This window comes from Hippoglossus hippoglossus, chromosome 24, assembly GCF_009819705.1.
Source record: "Hippoglossus hippoglossus isolate fHipHip1 chromosome 24, fHipHip1.pri, whole genome shotgun sequence".
In the NCBI taxonomy this organism is placed as follows: domain Eukaryota; kingdom Metazoa; phylum Chordata; class Actinopteri; order Pleuronectiformes; family Pleuronectidae; genus Hippoglossus; species Hippoglossus hippoglossus.
The window spans coordinates 14,118,514-14,137,842 of NC_047174.1; the positions used below are offsets into that span (position 1 = coordinate 14,118,514).

Sequence of the window (19,329 nt, forward strand, 5' to 3'; positions counted from 1 at the left end):
TCAATCTGTGAACTTGTGAGTCGCGTGCATATGTGAATGTATTATAGTGGGAGTGTTTGTGCCCGTGCGGTGTGTGTATGTGTGGACACGTGTTTAAAGTGACTCAAACGTTCAGTCTTTTTACCAGTGATAAATTAAAGTAGTTTTTTTTTTTTTTGGGAGACAGAATTTAAACTAACACTAGAAGTTAAAGTATATATATATATTAATACTTGAACATTGAAGCCAGTCTCAGTGTTTGGAATAGCAGTAGTTTAAAGAGCAACTTGCAGGTTATAGATAGCAGTAAATCAGTGTGTAGGAAAACTCTAAGAAATATGCTCAGTTTTCTTTGTTCACATTAATAATAATAACAATAAAAACTACAATGAAAATCGTGGGAGCGCAAACCTCCGCCAAGTCCCTGCAGTCCCCTTTAGTTCAATCAAGCTTCACCAAATTACACACACTCATAGATATCAGTTCCCTAAATATGCCTTTTCATCTAAATCCATGAATTATTCCCTGGGAAGTTGTGGAAATGTTTAGAAGCGCCTGTACGGAATGTTGGAGACAGAGAAAAAAGAATTCCTGGATCTTCCCCCTGATCCCCCTGGAATCCGCACCAAAATGAAATAAGTTCCTCCCTGACTCATACAGCATCCTTCTACCAAGGTTTGTGGAAATCTGCTTTGTTGTTTTCGTGTAATCTTGCAAACAATAGGGCCGTAGGTTACAAGATGGAGTATATTGGTGTGGGAAGTCAGACACACAGAACCATGCTCAGCGTCCCCCCTCCCCTCGTCTTCAGGCTCTGTCGAAGCTAAGCCACGGGTCTCTAGGCTGCTGGCTATTCTTGTCTTCATATTGGACACAATTGAATCTTTTCGCGTAACTTTACTCGAGAAAGAGAAAAACATGTATTTCACTGTCAAACTGTTCCTTTGAAGAGAACTGTGCAGAACATTTTGAAAAGTAAAGTTGTCAGTTCTTTCACACTGTGTGTAGATCACCCTATCTCTGAACATTCAACAAAGAGAACAAGGACAACATATGCTGTGGGCGGCCATTCATGCACTGCACATACATGTATGTGTGTGTATTTGTGTATTTATTTCTACAGTGTGTGAGTGTTGTGTGATATAAAAGAATTGCTGTATATTGAAGCACTGTATTGTGCTTGGATGAGTGAATGTGGCTACTGCTGTAAAGGGCTTTCAGTGGTTGATAACACAATAAAGCTCTTCATGAAATACAGTGTGTTTACATATTTGTGATGGGCTGAAATAGGCAGTGGCATATTATTACGTAAAGTCCTTACAGCAAGTGGGCAATTTACTCATCCAGCCGACCCAAAGCAACAGTAGCATTAATTTAAGTCAACTGACTAATATGCTGTGTTTCTAATATTGACTCTGCTTTTATCTCTGTTTAGTTTTCACCAGCTCCTGCGGGAAATATCTGTTGGTTTTCAGCTGCTGAACGTTCCACTGTGTTACCATCCAGTCGTAAACTTTGTCTGACTGCCACTTGGTGCTGGGCAGGTAGCAGTGCAGTGGGTGTAGTGAGCTTGTTTTTGCAGGAAACCGTTCCCTGCTGCTGCTGCTGCTGGAGGAAAACAATCCTGCTGATAGAGAAGTGGGAGTGAATTTAAAACAGTGGAGTTATGGGATGTAAAACCAATCCAATTAGTTAGAAATATAATGCTGTAAGTCTCCGTAGAGCTGCAAGTGCAGAGTCGCTAATCATGGATTCTTTACTATCGTGACACCTTTTACATTACATCAAATTACATGTCGTCCTTTTATCCATTTTTAATAATGACTAAAGCCGCTTTAAATATTTTATACCGATGGTTTAAAAACCTGGTGAATCGTTGATAGTAGTTTAAAATGTGTTGGGAAAATCTCCTCCATTCTTTATTTACCAGTGTCACGTTTTTTTTCTCCATCTTAAATCTTTTGTATCACATAAAGGATAAGAAAGCTATGAATATGAATATTAATGGCCTATGAATATACACCCTGCGATGTGTTCAGGAGCGGCATGAGAATGTTTTTATCCAACAAAAAAGACTGATGTTTAATGAGCCATTGCTGCATTAGCTGTAAGCCCTAAAAACAGCATTTCTATTAGAGCTGAATATAGAAGCATTTTCCACACACCCGTTAACTGTCTTGTTTGCTCAGGTTTTTCCTCAAATTGAATCCTGCTGTGCCGCATTGTTGTAACTCCGTTCTTTTCCTTAATTGCCCGTTTTTTATTGAATGTTAATTTTTATATCACACGCTCTGAAAGGTCCTGCCATGTCACCGTGCACTGTGTGCTCCTGTGCAGAGCTAATGGAACCGGCATCAAAATGCGCTGTGTAACGACGCTGGACAACATCTGCACACAGCTGTTTTTCTCTCTCCGAATTACGACGAGGCAAGAGTCGTAAAAGTCTAACCACCGAGACATAAAGTTTATTTTTGCGTCGCCTCGCTGACTGGAAATGAGACAGTTCACTTTCGCACTTTGCACCTACTTTGCATTCTGGAGCGTTTAACTAAGTGAATGGTGTTCACATTAATTTTATTAGATTGTTAATTAAGGGGCCAAAAAAGATATTCGGCCTAGAAATTGCTTTGTGTAATCCTCAAACTTAAACATCATTTTAGATTTAAAGAACGCTTTGTATGCTTGGGTTTTTAATTTGCGTCAGAGTGTGTGTTCAGTGGAGTGTGGCTCGGCCTGCTATTTTCTAACACAACCTATAAATGGTCCGTATTTATTTGGGCCTTTTCTAGTCTCAAAACACCTCACAGTAGTTCCACCCATTCACCCATTCATACAGTGCATCTATGTGCAGCACTTTCTCCATCATACATCACTTATACCCCTGAGTGAGCACAGCTGTCTGCGCTTTAGGGTTCAGTATCTTGCCCAAAGACACTGAGGCTTAAATGGGGATCGAACCGCCAACCCAGCAACCCTGAATCCAACAGGACATTGATGACGACTGATTTTGTGTCTGAACCTGACACGAGCCCAATGTTTTCCCCGATTACGATCAATGAATCAAATTTTATATGTACAGCCCGTTATCACATATCACAAGTTTCCTCAGAGCACTTAACTTGATGCGACATCCTCTGCCATCAACCCTCGACTAGAGAGAGGAAGAACCGACCTAAAAACCCACGTGCAGTGTAAACAATGAGGTAGAAAGCACAGCTAACATGACCAAACCCGAATGATCGCCCACACGTGTAGATGGCATTGTTGTGTGTATTTAAAAATGTGTTTTTATTTTATTCATATTATATATTATATTTCCATCCTCAGTGTTCTGCTGCAGTAGTGAACTTGTCAGGACGGCAGAGAGGATGTAGCTGACGTCTCGTTAACAGCCTCGTGACTTTTGGGTCTTGGGTAAAGTGAAAACGATGAGTGCCTCATAGTGAATCCACTGTATTCTCCGTACTGTATGTGTATCCAGTAGCTGCTAATTGGTTAATTAGAGTGTGGATGTGCATCTGATTAGATGTCATTAGACTTTCCAGGGGATCGGGGGGGATCAGCCACCAGGTGCTCGGATTTTCCTCACAAACCTTCTTTCCTTTTTGTCTGAAGACAAATGACGCGCTCTGGTTCCAGTGATGTTTACATCCTCATGTGTTTGTGTGCTTTAAAGGAGCGAGAAAAGTTTTCTTTAGGATACATGATGTGTGTGTGAACTTGCACGTGCACTGGCAAACCTTTGGGTTATGCTCCCATCCCCTCCTCTCTACATGTGTCGCTGTGCTCAGCTGAGAAGAGGGAGGAGAGCACCAGGGCAAACTGTTAACTCAACCCAGCCAAGTGGAATAGCACTCAGACAAATGAGCTGTAATGACTAGGAGACACAGGGGTCCAGCTCAGCTCACACTGTTTCTCTGTCTCGCTTGCATACGCGCGCACACACACACACACACACACACACACACACACACACACACACACACACACACACACACACACACACACACACACACACACACACACACACACACACACACACACACACACACACACACACACACACACACACACACACACACACACACACTGTTAAACCTTTAAGTACATACACTGTGGAAAGGAATCCTTAAACAGTGGCTGCACTCTTTCCGAGGCTGTCTCTGTCTCTCTCTGTCTACTTCATCATCTGTAATCAAGTAATCATGAGTCTAAAGGCGGAAACGCAGCAGCAGCATTAAGGGCCACTGAGAGGAGATTTTCTGGATGCAGCAGGTTCAAGCCCGCGTGCAGCATGAGTGCAGCACAGAACTCTGGGCCCTATACATCAGCAGTCTCTGGAGTCTCTGTGGGCCCCCTTCCTTTCTTGGGCTACATCCACACCACCACATCAACTCTGATACACATACCCTTAGCGTAGAGTTTTAGAGCCACTGAAATGTAGAAGTGTGGAAATGCTGCTGGTCCAGTTAGGGCTGCGTTTTTAGTATCGACAAGCAGAAAAGGAGATGTTTGGAAAACGATGACGTAGACGCTCACACCCGCTTGCTGACTGGGTGTTTTCGTCTTGTCAGGCTCCTATGACCCCCATTCCAGAAGAAAAGAGCTGTTGTGCAGTTAAATTCTGCTTTTTACAATGATACAACTCTTTACGTGTGGAGGAGATGAGACGTTAGTCGAGCAATCTGCAACGATTCCTGTGTCCGGTGGGACTTGCTTGCCCTCCTGTTTACATGAAGTAGAGCACATAGCCACGCCAAGCGCCAACAGTAAAACACACGAAAATACATATCGTGTTATGCATATTATGAATCTAGTGTTTCTTATAGTATAGTATAGTCACTAATGCACTTTTAAGTAAACTAACACAGTAATGTGTGATGTGTGTGTGTAAGTCTGCACAGTGGGAACGCTGACCACATTTAAACCCCCTTAGCTCCACAGTAGCTTACATTCTACTGTGCGATACTCTCACTGTGGCTCAATGAAGATCACTTGGAGAATCAAGAACCTTATTTTCTTCATTAAGTATTTATCATTCCCAAGAAACAAGACAATGCTACAAAAAATAAACATCTTAGTTGTCTAACCCCTACATTAAGACATTTTTACTATACTGCATAATAAACGACAACTGAAGAAAACTTCACTGGAGTCGTGTTTTCTTTAAAAACAAAAAGAATCAGACTTCCAGTAAGCACTGGCTTTTGATCTCTCTTAGGAGCCAAGACCAGAGTCTAGAGGTTCAAAAGCATATAGGCCTAAAAGCTAAATTATTAAAACGTCAGAAAGATGTTAAAAAATAACAACAACAATGTGTTATGTTTACTGAGAATATGGTGATAATGAGTAATTTGTAACCAGAATGGCGCGCTGTGGAACACACAAGGCCCAACAGTCCTTAAATTCAATCATGCCTTATAGTTAAGCTGGCAAACGATGCAATCATGAAATCATAATCTCCGTTGCAGAAGAATTATAGTTTTTATTGTTATTCTCTGAGAAATGGGCGAAAATGTCTTCATCCTCAGCAACATTTGCGGACCTGTCACTGCTCTCGGGGGCTGGTTCTGAAACCGAGGGCCAAGTGTTACATGATGTTAAGCTCTGTTAGGTTATGTTAATAAATGTGCCATATGACATTGTAGCTGTGTTGCTATTTAATTTATGTTAAATATAAATATGCTCCAAGCTAAAATCGTACTTTGCTACTCTTCACACAAAGTTCAGTCTCATCTGATTTATTCAGTCAATTTAAATTTACAAAAACAAACTTCTCACTCCAGGCTTGAGGGCCCTCTCCCATTGGGGCCCAGGGTTTCCCTTCCTCTGAAACGCCCCTGCAAGCGTGTTCATTCCTCAAACATGAATTGCAGTAATGGAATAATCAGTTGGAAGCTCCCCCGTAAAAAGATCTTTTTTTTTCTTAAACTCGGATCAGAACCTTGGCGTGTGCTGCGGCAGGGTTTGAGTTGCTCCCTGAATTCCTCTGGAAAATGTTGATATCAAATGTTATTGACCGTTTTACATTCCGGCAGCATAAGGACAGCCAAAATAAAACAGTGCGCTGGTTGTACGGTGTTTTTTTTTTTAAATGGCTGGAATTTATTTTAACAGCCCACACAATAGCTTGGCTTGGGTCCACGCGGCATGGAGATAATAAAGCCGGGGCTGTTCTGCAAGGTCTGAGGCCCCTCAGGCGCGACATTCATCTACACGTTCACACCTCCGCCGGCCAGCAGCTCCTTGGAGAGTGGCCGCAGCGCACCGCTGACGCCGCCGCCACCGCAAAGAGAGGACAACACGTTTCACACTTTGGGAGCGGCAGAAATGCTCATCAGATGACTTTCCTCTCAAGTCTGACTCCCACTGCCTCTGGCTCGGGCCTGATTAACACCGTCTTCCCGATCGCCCTGACGTTTTCTCAACTGGTCCTTCGTCAGCGCTGACAGAGGCTCTTTTTCATGCAATAATTGAATTTATTTGTCATCTTTTCTCTCCGGTTGCACATCCTCAACGTTAACTGTTCAGTGAGGTGATGGCGATGGGGAGAGGCTGTCGGCAGGTTGGAGAGACATTTCCCAAGCTTTGTCTTTCTTATGTCAGGATTTTTGTTGATTACTGTCCTGCTCTGTGTAATTATTCAGCCTGGTTTGTCTTTTTAGAGCCAATGCAGCGTGAGATTACTCCGTTTCACCTCTCCAGCTGGAAGAGCGGGATGCGGGAGAATGTGCCAGAAATGTCTTAATCGATCAAAGTGAGGAGTGCCCTTCAGCGGAGCCTCTTCCGATTTTATTTCTGGAGTCTGAGATTGTATTCGAGGAAAGAAGCGGAGCGAGTGAACTGCACACAGAGAGAGAAAGTTGGATGCAGCTAGTCACCGGAGAATTGAAGTATGTGTCTCTGATATTCGCGGGGGCTTATCAGTGAAAATCTCGAGCAAACACATCTATCTTGGCTCATAAATGTAACATGAAGGCAGTAAATCCAGATTAGATAACCTTTGGTCTTAATGTCTGCAGGAGCTGTAGCCAAAATTAAGTTTCTGTCCGTTTGACCTTTTGACTGGTGACTACTGTCAGGCTGAGTTATCGAAAAGGAGGAGGAGGAGGAGAGGTGTAGGAGTATGCGGGTGAACAATCGCTCCGGCTGTTGCCAGAAAATTTGACTCATTCTCTTCCGAGAGCTGCGGTTCGTGCTCGGTGCCGAAGCGAGCAGCATTTACAGGAACATGGATCAGCCTAAGCATCTCTCATAGCACATCTGGCACTTTGACCCGCTGTACCTGCTGCAAGGCTGCGAAGCTATTCCTCATCCAATATTCAGCAGACAGAGCGAACCTGGTTAGAGCTTTATCACCGCGTCTGCTGAGGGTGCAGATCTGTTGTTCAGACTGCGTGTGCATGTGCGCCCGTATCTATCAAATCACAATGTATGAGATTCAAATTCTGCAAAAGTTGGAAGGTTCAACGAAATTGCGAGGAAACATTTTCTCCGACTCCACCAGTTGGGTCTAGATGCGCTGATACTGCAGTTTATTTATTTTTTCTCCACCAGATTTTGTCCCTTAAATTTGTGTCAACGTTTCAACACAAGATATGGAGGGGGAAATGAAATTCCATGTGCACTGCTCATAGCATTGAATATTATATTAGAAAAATTCAACAGCAACATCTCTTTCCGGTGACAGTGTCCCTGTACCTGTGGAAACTCCTCAGAACAAACCCTGCAAAGTTTGCATTGGGACTATTTCTTCAGCAAAAAGTTGTTCCAGCACAAGCTGTTCACAGATAGAGAAGGTATGTAGATCATTCTGAGCGTTGGGGACACGATACTGTTGAGTTTTTAAAAATGAATGTGACAAAGCTGCAAGGACCACGAACTGGATTCAATCACTTTCATTGTTATGTCCCGTCCCGGGGAGGCTCAGATGATTTCCACATCTTCCCCAAGGCCCAAATAGCCACAGAACAATTAATGTACATCTCAAAAATGTATTTACTATCAAGGTTACTGAAACAAAAAGAGAGAATAACCTCTTAGCTTCGGAGTGGACAAAGGCCAAAACAACAAACAAACATCATAATAATCTGTCTAAATATCAACAAGTTAAATTACAATAACTAAGACTAACTAACCAAAAACAGGGAAAAATGGAGTCAAAATAAAATGACAGTCCACTCCTACTGAATATCAAATTCAAAACTATGTGCGTGCAGGCTCTAGGAACAAAAGGATGATGATGATGATGATGATGATGCAGTTTGGGAGAGGAGGAGGATACGAGACGTCTTGCAGCTCCACTGCGACATTCTTTTACGATGCAGCGGGCCAATCAGCTGTAAGGTGCACCGTTGTCCACCGATCACAGTCTCGTCCTGGCACAGACCTGTTTGCATGCATCACTCAAACATATCCACCACAGACAAGCGGCCGCAGTCATTATGATTGTCAAAACATGTGAGTCAGTAATTCGAGTCAACTGACACTTGCTGCCACGTTAAATGTTTGTCTCCACTTCCAAGTGCGACAATCGCAGCGGCACAGATGTTTTGCTGAGCAGAAGCCCAACAGACAAATAACAAACACATGCACACAAACACTCCAAATCACGCGCATACACACACACACTGCAACCCTCCCCGGACCCTGACATTATTTGGGAGCCTTTGGCCCCCTGATCCTCACCATAGCAAATTAACACCCTGGGAGAGAAATTGTAGGATTACAAAAGGAAAAAAAAAAAAGTCAAAGAGAGCAAGGCAGCAGAGATAAGAGGAAATGGACCAGCAGTGAGATATAAATGGCTCTGAGCTGTGAGAGTGCAGGTGTCACTGCGGCCGGAATACGTAGTGAGTTAAAGCCCCAGTTAAACACTGTATAACGGCTATATTTACACATATTTATACAGGTATTGTGTACATTAACATCACAAATCTCATCACACTAGAATAAGTCGTTGTTTTTTCAATTTCATTTGTGATTTATCTGTTGAATTTCTGGCTGCAAATTTTCTTAAGGATAATGGTATAGTTAAAACAGAGCTCGTACCCTCATAGGATCTGTGTATGGATGATTTGAGTTGGACCTTGAGCTTGAGATTATGTCAAAAGCCATTTCCAAAGTCAAATATGAACTTTTGAAGATGGACTTTGTGGGGCTGCAAACTAGCGGGTGACTCTTTGCTGCCATGTGAATCAGCAAGGCATGGATTTCTCGAGCTGAGGTGTAACCTTTGATTCAACTTCACCCCAGAAAACCCAGCAGTGTCCCTTTGACTGTAGCCGACGTATGGCTGGTTAAAGCAAGGGCACGGAGGCTGAAACACTCGGGTGAAATGTGCATGAGGTGAATAACAGGAAGCAGTGAAGGAAGATGAAAAGGAGAATATATATTGGAAAGAGATGGCAAAGGTTCCTGGGGTTTGAGGGAGACAGACTTGCAGAGAAAAAAGGGAGATAGAGCAAAGTCTCCCCCTTGGGTTTTCAAAGAGAGAGAGGGGGGTATTAACCACGGGGTAAAAGAGAAGAGGAATAAGGGAAGCAGGGTCACAGCATGGGGCAGAGAGCAAGGAGACACATAGCAAGGTGAGATAAGGCCCAGTGTGGCAGCTCGGGGAAGAGGAAACAACATATTTCCGTTCTGTCTTCATCTCTCCATCAGTCGCCCCTCTTCCCAAGTGACTGTACATCTGTGCGTGTCTGTATTCGTGTGTATGTGAGGACCCAGCTTGTTCTAGCGTGGGGTAAAACATGGGCAGCGTGGCTCCTGTCACAGACAGGTTTCATTTAGTCTGGAGTTGAGAGGAAGTAACACGAAGAACTGTCAGGGTGTGTGTGTGCCTATGTACAGTACGTGTTAGTGTGCGTCACGCTCCGTGGGTGGGCATCAGCTTCAATTTGAGATTCAGGCCTTACACAACCCTGTCAGTCAGTCAGAGCACATACTTTTTAGGGGGGTTTTTTTGCCACACAAGTCCCAGCTTGCAATGAGTGAATCCTCCTTTTTAATACTGGGCTGAGTGGGCTCTGTCCAGATGTTGCCCTTGTAGTTTTGCTGGCATCTCTTGCTCTCCTGCGAAGACTTGCTCTGACTGACCATTTGAATCACTCAAACAGCTGTCATCAATATTGTTCTGTTAACATTTTTAATAAATCAAATGGACAAACCCACTGGAGCCTGTCTCGCAAAGTACCAGAGAATGCAGTATTAGTAGAAGGGATTTATTATTGTTGATGGAGTCCAGACAGAGATAAGGCGAGTTATTATTACAGGGTCAGTTCAGGGTCAGTGACTATTCAAAAAGGATAAAAAGAAAAGAAATAAATAGAGCGTAACAGTGATTTTTAGAATAGCTGTGGCCCTGAAGTAAATTTGTCCTTCATTTTCTTTATTGATGTTTCAGGAAATCCTGAAGTTTAAGCCTGGAACCAGGTCGACCAGCTACAGGAGAAAAAATATTGGAAAACTAAAAGATTGGCAAAAATTAAGACTTATTCCATAATTACTTTGAGAGTAAAGAAACTATGCATCCCATAAACCATTGCAAATGATTCCTTTCCCACGACTTCTAGAGCAGATGTTGTATAGAACAACGTTGGAGTGATTCAGCCCTTTGGAATCCGATCAAAGCCGGCATGATTTTCGCAGTTGTGGCAAACATTTTTGCTACTACACCTGAGTGTTGTCGGTAGTGTATATATTGCCAATACAAAAACGTTTTTCTTTACACGCAGTTGATATCATACAGACCTGTGGCTTCTACAGGAGCATATCGTCTACCTTGGATGGTTAAAATATTATGGCTGATAATCCAAATTTCTAATCTGAATATTAATGGGATTTCTACTTCCAGTACCACACTGTTGACTAGTTCGTGAAAGTACAAATAAAATGTAAACTTTGGAAGCTAGGATTCACAAACAAGACACATCCAGTAGAGTTGCTAAAAACTGAAGACTGCTTGTACTAGTAAGCATCCGCTTAAAACTCATTTATCTGCTCGTTTTCCTCAGTTGTTATTTTTTGCTTTATATAGAAAGGTTAAAAATATAGCAGAAATCGAACAAAAGGTCGGCAACAATCAGGAGAAGGAGACATTTTCTCCCCAAATATTGTCATGGGTATAAACTCTGTCAGGAGGAAAAAAAAACAAGAGCTGTCAAGACTTGGTTATTCCTTCATCCCCAACCGGCTCGTCTCCATTCTTCGATCCCCCATCCCTTCATCCCTCCGCCAAACTCCCATCAAACCACCGACTGACTGACAGCCGTCCCTGCGAGGCTTCGTTGCCTGAGAAAACTCGCACACACCCGCACAACCATCTGATCCGATGCCGTGACTGCCCCCCCCCCCCCCACCCCCCACCCATCAACGGTGCCCTCTCCTGTTTTGTTGCTTTCTGACAGGCCGGTGTTGGGTTGCGTTGCCTTGTGAATGTGTTCAGGGCTTCGGGGGTCATAGCCGCGCAGCAGCCCTGGCGCCCAGATGTGGATTCTCCCTGACGTGTCTTGTCAAGCGGAAAGCGCAGAGAACAGCCGCACACATGTGCACTAGGTGATAATAAAGACTTGCATGTGCACAGACGCACAATCCGGCGCATTGGAGCGGCATGTTGAATTGCTTAGGTCGGCCTAATTAGACACTGTGGGGGTTCAAGTGTAGTGGAGGAGAAATTGTACACAGAAAAAACAACTAAAGAAATGACTCTTTTAGTCTGTCACCATGTTTTAGGACTAAAGAGGAAAAATTCAACAAAGCGGCAGCATCAGGAAATTAAGTATTTGTATCTTTACTGTGTTTTAAGATGAAATTAAATGTCATATTTCCTTTTTGACTGATATAAACCAAACTTTAAACAGTCGAGCATTGATTGACATGCACGACTAGAAGAGAAAATCCCGAAATGGCTTAGACACTGAAACTTTGCCAAGTTAATTGAGACAGTCAATATAAACAGAGGGAAACGGCTAATAGGATGAAAGGCAATTAGATAAGAAGAGATGAAATTTGTAATCCTGCAAAGGCAGAGAAAACAGCCCAACTTTTAAAATCCAATAAAGTTCGAAAAACGGTGTGTGATAAAGACAAATGGAGCAGAAATATGTAGAGCAATGCCGAGGAGGAACAATAGTGGAACAAAGTCAGTATAATTAATCTGTGTGTGGAGGTATGGTTGGAGGCTCATGAGAGGAAAGACAAACAGCCCATTTTCGCTTCATATTTTTTCAAAGAGCCTCTGCTGTAGCTGCGATCGTCCTACAAAACTACACTCCCATTTATTAGCCGCCCATCCAAGGTCTGTTAGAGGTCTTCAGGGCCGTTCGAGGCTCGGAGCCGGGGCGCGATGCCACGAGGCGGCGAAAGCTGGCCTACAACGGCAGCGAGTTCAAGTCAAATCTTTTTTAGCAGCGCTCCAAGTTCGCACATCTTTCACACGTGCTGCCAGAGAGGCGGACAACTCCTCCGACCTCTGTATTTTGTCCTGATTGTCCTTGTTTCAGCTCGTGTACCAGACCACCTTCGCCGTGACACCGCTGCAATTTCTCCTTCAGCCGTTACTTTGTTTTTCCCCCAGCTCTACGCAGGGGAAACACATTCTTAAAAACTCACAGAGGGAAAAGAGCGGGGCTTAAGCTGTCCACTAAGTCTAAGCTGTATGTCCACGATATGTCTGAGGTAGTGCTTACTGCTCTGTCTGTTTGCTCAGCCTCGGCAAAGCCCATTGTAGTTTTTATTTTTCCCCTATCTCTCTCCTCGTTTACCCTTTTTTATGCTTCCTTGAAAAAGCTCTCTGTTTTACCAGTTTTGATAGAAAGTGAGAGGCTTGAGAAAGTAAAAATGTGGGGATGGACAGAAGCAGAAAGAAAAAGACAAGGCGCCCATGGCTATGGACAAGCCCGGAAGGAGAGTGAGTGTGTGGAAGGTTATCGATCAGGGCAGATAAACCAGCGGTTCGTCTCGGCCCGGAGTGTATGAAGATTAGCTCTCCCTCCTTTTCTTTCCTCCACTCTCTCATTCCCTCTGTTACTCCTTCTCTCTCTCCCTCTCTGTATCTCCTTCTCTCTCTCTCTCTCTCTCTCTCTCTCTCTCTCTCTCTCTCTCTCTCTCTCTCTCTCTGTCTCTCTCTGTCTCTCCTCACCTCTCTTTCGCTCTCTCTCCCTCTCTCTCTCTCTCTCTCTCTCTCTCTCTCTCTCTCTCTCTCTCTCTCTCTCTGTGTCTCCTCACCTCTCTCTCTCTCTCTCTCCCTCTCTCTCCTTGGCTCCCTTCCCTCTGCCCGCCTGCCTGCTGCTTACGAACACACAGCTCATTTCTGTCTGGCGGCTCGTCGTCCTGCCTGCTCACTGGTGCCTGCTGCTGAAGACTGAGAGGACCTGAGACGTGCACTCGGCAGCCTGCCAACCTGTTTGTGTGTTTTGGATCACTGGTGTCTTTATCCAGAAGCTGCTTGTGTGTGTGTGTGTGTGTGTGTGTGTGTGTGTGTGTGTGTGTGTGTGTGTGTGTGTGTGTGTGTGTGTGTGTGTGTGTGTGTGTGTGTGTGTGTGTGTGTGTGTGTGTGTGTGTGTTCGTGTCTGTTTGTGTGTTCGTGTCTGAGTGCAAAGATCGGGTGAGGAGTGCTGCACATGTTTCAAGTATCTTCTTAATCACATGAGGCCCTCAATGTTTGTGTGTGTGTGTGTGCGTGAGACAAGACACATCTCCACATATAAATGTACACAAATTGATTCTTGTGTATTGATTTTGTGATTCTCTGAGCAGTGTGTGTTTCACTGTGTGTGTGTGTGTGTGGACAGTGACTGTGTCATGTGTGGGAACATAGAAAAACAGAGCAAACTGCAGCCCCATCAGTCCTGGTAATTGAGTTACACTTTGCCATTTACCTTTTTTCCTTATTCTTCGCTTTGCATTTCCCGACAAGCTAACTAACTCAAGGCCTGCTCAATTCAAAACAGCAGACTCGTAATCTATGGCTGATTGTGTTCATCAAGGCTCCCGTCTGCAAATGAAGGTGTTTTTTAAATCGTTTTATTATTGAATGTATACAAATATTCACATTTCACTCTTAAAGTCGTGTATAAATCTTTTAAACAGCGTGCAGCGTGCCAGGAGACATTATGCTGCTTGTTACTGCGGCGCTGAGCGTCTCAATGGGTCTTTTTGATTCAGTCTTGGCCCTTATTAACTGGTGGAAACCCTGACGGCCTGCTCTCTTTCCGTCTCTTCATTTCCTTTGTCCACCCCCATCCTCCTCCTCCTGTTTCTTTGTCCTCCAGGTGTAGCCGAGGTGATTGTTTTGGTGGGAGGGCGTCAGGCGATCGGGATGAACCAGCGCTCGCTGACAGCAGTTACCTGTTTTAATCCCCAGAACAGTAAGTGGTACCCGCTGGCCAGCCTGCCTTTCTACGACCGCGAGTTCTTCAGTGTCATCTCAGCGGGGGACAACATCTACCTGTCAGGTGAGTTAAATCGCTCCACTCCAGCAGCACAAACGTAGCTTTAGAGGATCAGTGGAGGAGGACAGTAGATGCCTTCAGTAGAGAAGGGTTATCCCTGCATCCAGCAACACTTCACATTACTTCCATCCATCCATTATCCATACCACTTATCCTTTTGAAGCTCACAGGGGCAGCTGGAACCAGTCCAGGTTCACCCAAACAACCATTAACACTCACATTCACACCTCAGGTCATTTGAAAGGCTCTCATCAACATAACCCTGCATGTCTTTGGAACGTGTGAGGAAACTGGAGTGCTCGGAGAAAACCCAAGCAAATACAGGGAGGACATGCAAAATGGCATGCAACTAAATCCATCCCCTTAATCAAAAGTACATCTCCATACAGTTAGATCAAATACATGCTACAAATAAGTTGGATTATGGAATCTTTTTAAGTCATTTGCTTGCATTCAATAAAACTAGAACGGCACTCAGCAGAGTGCCGCATATACCTCTGCCAAGGCCCAGCAGTCCTCTTATGAAACCACATTTAAATTCACTCGATTCCCCAAAAAATTTGGGACCAAAATGAACCAACTCATGAATATCAGTCCTCTAAACAGGCCTGGTTTTTTTTCATCAAGATTCATAAATTATTCTCTGAGAAGTCAGTGAAAAACTAAATGTTAAAGACGTGACCCCCGATCCAGATCTGCACCAAAATGTTTGGATAAATTTGCCTCAAGAAACTTGAGCGAAACATTTTTGAGAAAATGGAAATATAATCATGTAACATCTGCAGTTTCCTAACAACCAGGAGATGAAGATATTTAGTCATGATGCATTCTGTGGTTTTGGCATCAATAGTGATAGTAGTGGTAGCAAAAGGTTACGTGATACATGATCAAATACTTACTGTTGACTTTCTTGTCTCTGACCTCTTTTGTCAAAGTCACTTGCACCATAATGAGGCTCCGGACTCCAAACTTGACATTTGTGATCTGTTATCAAGGACATTTTCACTCTGTATCAGATATGATTCAGTAAAGTGAAGCTGCCCAGGCTGCAGCCCTCCTCCTGTGACCTTTAACAACTGTAAGTGTTAAAAAGCGTCCCACCCTCGGGCCTTATTCATCAGCTGATTCGAACATTTCTCTCTGCCTAAGACAATAGACGTCATAGTCATTCGTTTTTTTTTTTACACAATGTCTCTTCTATTCACCTTCTGTGGTGCATTTTTCTTTAAACTTGACTTTTTTCTCTGTCTGGCTTTACAGTGTCTGCAGTGTTCTGCGGTGTATTTTGTTCCACAGTCGCACACTGTGCACTCTGTGACTCCCTCTATGAGACACCTTTAAGTTGCTCCTCCAGAGCTAGACTGAATTTCTCCCTCCACGGTCCATTTGTGCGAGAATCCTGCACGGTAATCAGACCTTGACATTGCACTGTGGAAATGCAACAGGATTTGTCCTGCGTGTACCTTTCCTCTCCCCTTTTTTCATATAAATGTAAATTTGTGTTTGGGCATTGGAACAGGTCTGCATGTGTCCGCTGGGAGTCAGGCGGCCGGTGGGGAAATCATAGGTGTTCTGGCGAGCCAATCAACGGGCTCTGGTCTGTAACCTTCCTCACACTGGGAGCAGGGGCGCTGAGACACAGCCGGCGTTACATGTCAGGCTGCACAGCTAACAGGGCTGCTTTAAAGAGAGCTCAAACAAGGACAGTTTTGTTGCTTGGCTGGTTCACCTGCAGCAGGAAACGACTTTCTGTCAAAGTTGTCCAAGTCTTTCACTTTTCCTATAAACCCCCCAAAAAAAGATTTGGGAGTGAAGATTTTGCAGAGAGAAATAAAAACAACTTTACAATCTTTATCCTGTCACTTGATGCCATAAACCACATGAAAATAGTTTATTGCTCTTTTGTGCCACAAGTTGAACTCACCTTGGAGATAAGGTTTCCTTTTGCACTCTTGTTTATGTTCCAAAATCATCTGAAGAAACAACGACGGATTTAAGAAATTACAGTTTCCTTTCAAATGTATTTTCTAACATGAAGAAAGAGGCATGCTGCTGCTCTATGGATGTAATGTGGTGTGCCTCTTAGTGTACGTTTGATTGAATGCAAAGAAATGAAAAGGCTGAAGACTCCAGAATAAATCTCTCCAGTTGACAACCTGCTACATTCATTTATTTCTCTTTTAGAGCCAGACGAGGATTTTATTTTTAGAATATAGGACAAGATGTTGAATATTCCTGTTATGGGGAAGCTGAAAAATTAGCTTTCTTTTTAAATTTAATACAACATTCCAGTAACCTGTCCTAATACATATATATCAGAGTCACTATATTAGAGCAGGGACTTTTTCATACCTGCAACTATTACTCAGGAACATGAAAGATTTTTATGAGTCTGGTTAAAATGCAGGTAAAGTTCCTGTGTTTCCCAATAGGTACTTGTTTCCCTGTTTTCTGCTGTAAAAACACCCATGTAATCACCTTTCATATTTATTAATATTAAATATTCACTCACCCTCATGCTACACATTTCAGGTGGTACGGAGTCGGGTGTGATGGTGGCTGACGTGTGGTGCTACATGTCCCTGTTGGACAACTGGAACCTGGTGTCCCGCATGACCGTGGCTCGCTGCAAACACAACAGCCTGGTGTACGATGGAAAGCTCTACACCATCGGAGGACTGGGCGTATCAGGGAACCTGGACCACGTGGAGAGGTAAGGGGCTGCGCCGAACAACAAACAACTCCAGCAGCTCCCAGCTGGCAACCGCCCAGTCCCATTAACCAATTCCACAGCCATCTCTGTAAACACGTGGATGCAAAAAAAAAAAAAGTATGCTGGATTGCTGAGCGATCCAAATAAACATGCACTGTGCGCAATGGAACGTGGCAGATAGTGTGGCGTGCAGCGGCGTGGTGCAGCATATTTGCAAAAGTGTTTGTACAGGTTTGTTAGCGTTTATGTGAGAGCCAAGAGGTGCAGAGGAATGGAAACGAGCTGGTGCATATTAAACGGTCACAGCTGTGAGTGTGCGAGAGCGACAGAGCACCTCTTACTTGTTTGCGAGCGGTGCATGAGTGAGAGGCTTCGCTTTCAGAGAGCAGAGTGGTATACTTTGTCTGATTCTATCCACTTCAGCAGCGACACATCATCGACACTTCACTTGAAGGTTGTCCACTGTGGCCTATTCAGCCGGGTCTTTACTTCTGTGCTCCTGTGCTCCTGCATTTGTTATAAGTCTTTGGCATAAAACCGTCTATAGACAGTTCTCATGAATTCCTAGTGACAAAAATGAGATTTTCCAGATATAAGAATTCTATTCATATCGTTTGACTTTTGCAACGCTGGTGCCGCTGTCTGGTTTTTCCTTCCAACCAGGGCTGAGGCCTGGCGTTCAGCGGCGGGTGGGGGGGCTGCCCCCCCCCTGCACGGCAGAGCGAGATTAACCAAAGCAATCAAAAGAACATTACTGACTATATTAGAGCAGGCCGCTGCCGCTCATTACCTAGCAGCTCAATTGATCTCCAAAGCTGTTCGCAATGCACAACAGTCCTCCAAATGAAACAGCCTAATTTGATATTTCCCCATAATGCTGCCATACAGTGTCGTTATGACAGGGGGTAGATGGAATATTTTCCCCTTAATGGAAACGCATTTGATTCCTCTGTCTCCGAGCTGCTTAATTTGAGAGCTGCCGGCACATCTAGGGCATTCCCCGGCTCCGAAGAAATCAGTGTTTTCGCCGCACGGTGCGTTTGTATGTTGCTCCGCCTGTGCCCATGTGTGCATTTTTTTGTGCCCTCGTGAAGCTTCTCCGAGGCGCCGCGGCAACCGGACGCGATTATCGGCTCTGAAAAACTTTAACCTACTTTCCCTCTCCCTAAGAAGTGCCCCAGGCCTCTTCTGCCTGGTGTAACGGCCCCAGCGCTGCACTCTCAAAGGTTGCATGGGCAAAGGGAGACACAGCAACCCACACACCGAATGAAACAGCTGGAGATCGGTAGAAGATGCTCAAGCTGAAGCAAAGGGTTTGTAACACGGGGGGTCGAGGTTATTTTGACCGGCCTTATCATGTAAAAGCTAACAGGTCTTTTCATCTGTTTGCGCACATTGACAGAGCAGAAAACAGGCTTGTTTCTAAGCAACCCATGATTTAATTTAGTCTTCTTCACAAACTGTTGTATGGAGCGAGAGTCCTAATTGAGTCACAAGGTCTAATGATTCATTAATCTGGCAGTAAAATGTTAAAACACATGAGTTTGTGTTTGTTACAGGGGTCGTAAACAGGGCAGTAAAGGAATCGTCTCAGGCTTCCATTGAAAACATGTCATATATATTTTATCTACACAAAATGTGTTGCGTTGACCTAGTGCGAATGCCTTTAACAGGGATGCACTGTGGATTAGTCACAGGCAAACATTGAGCGTGTGAGCTGCATGTTCTTTTATACAGACCAGTGTCTCACTGTATTAAGTGCTGCAAAGGTGACAGCTCTTAATGGGGAATAACAAAGGCAGTGCAATGATGGGACTATTTTTGCCTCCTTAGGTTGTGTGCTCTTGCATTATAAGTTTAGGTTGGTAATGTTACATTTTCAATAAGAAACGTATTATATGCTGGAAGCCAACTTTGATATTGCGGGTATATTTTCATAATTGAATAAGCGGAGTATTGCAGCTCTCCCAACTTTCATATATCTGTGTATGTATATATGTGCATATGCCTCCACAGAGAAAGTTAATCTTTTCTTTGTTCAGTGTGTGTAAAGAAACTAATGTGTTGGGTTTCACATAATTTACAATAACGTTTTTTCGATATTTTATTCTGAACAGATTCGTCTACCTCCGACATGTGTTTGAAAACATGGTGTTCGTTATGAGTGAATGACAATGCGGCCAG

The 19,329-nt window shown here is 43.8% G+C and overlaps 1 protein-coding gene across 5 annotated transcripts in view; it reads left to right on the top strand.

Annotated features, from left to right (window-relative positions):
* Nucleotides 1-19,329, top strand: part of LOC117758140 (kelch-like protein 29) — a 226,329-nt gene that overhangs the window by 170,392 nt on the left and 36,608 nt on the right. For all 5 annotated transcript variants that reach the window (XM_034579550.1, XM_034579549.1, XM_034579548.1 and 2 more), the window contains 2 exons: nucleotides 14,253-14,435; nucleotides 16,965-17,145. In XM_034579550.1, coding sequence (XP_034435441.1) covers nucleotides 14,253-14,435; nucleotides 16,965-17,145 — 364 coding nt within the window. The remainder of the gene's footprint in view (nucleotides 1-14,252; nucleotides 14,436-16,964; nucleotides 17,146-19,329) is intronic.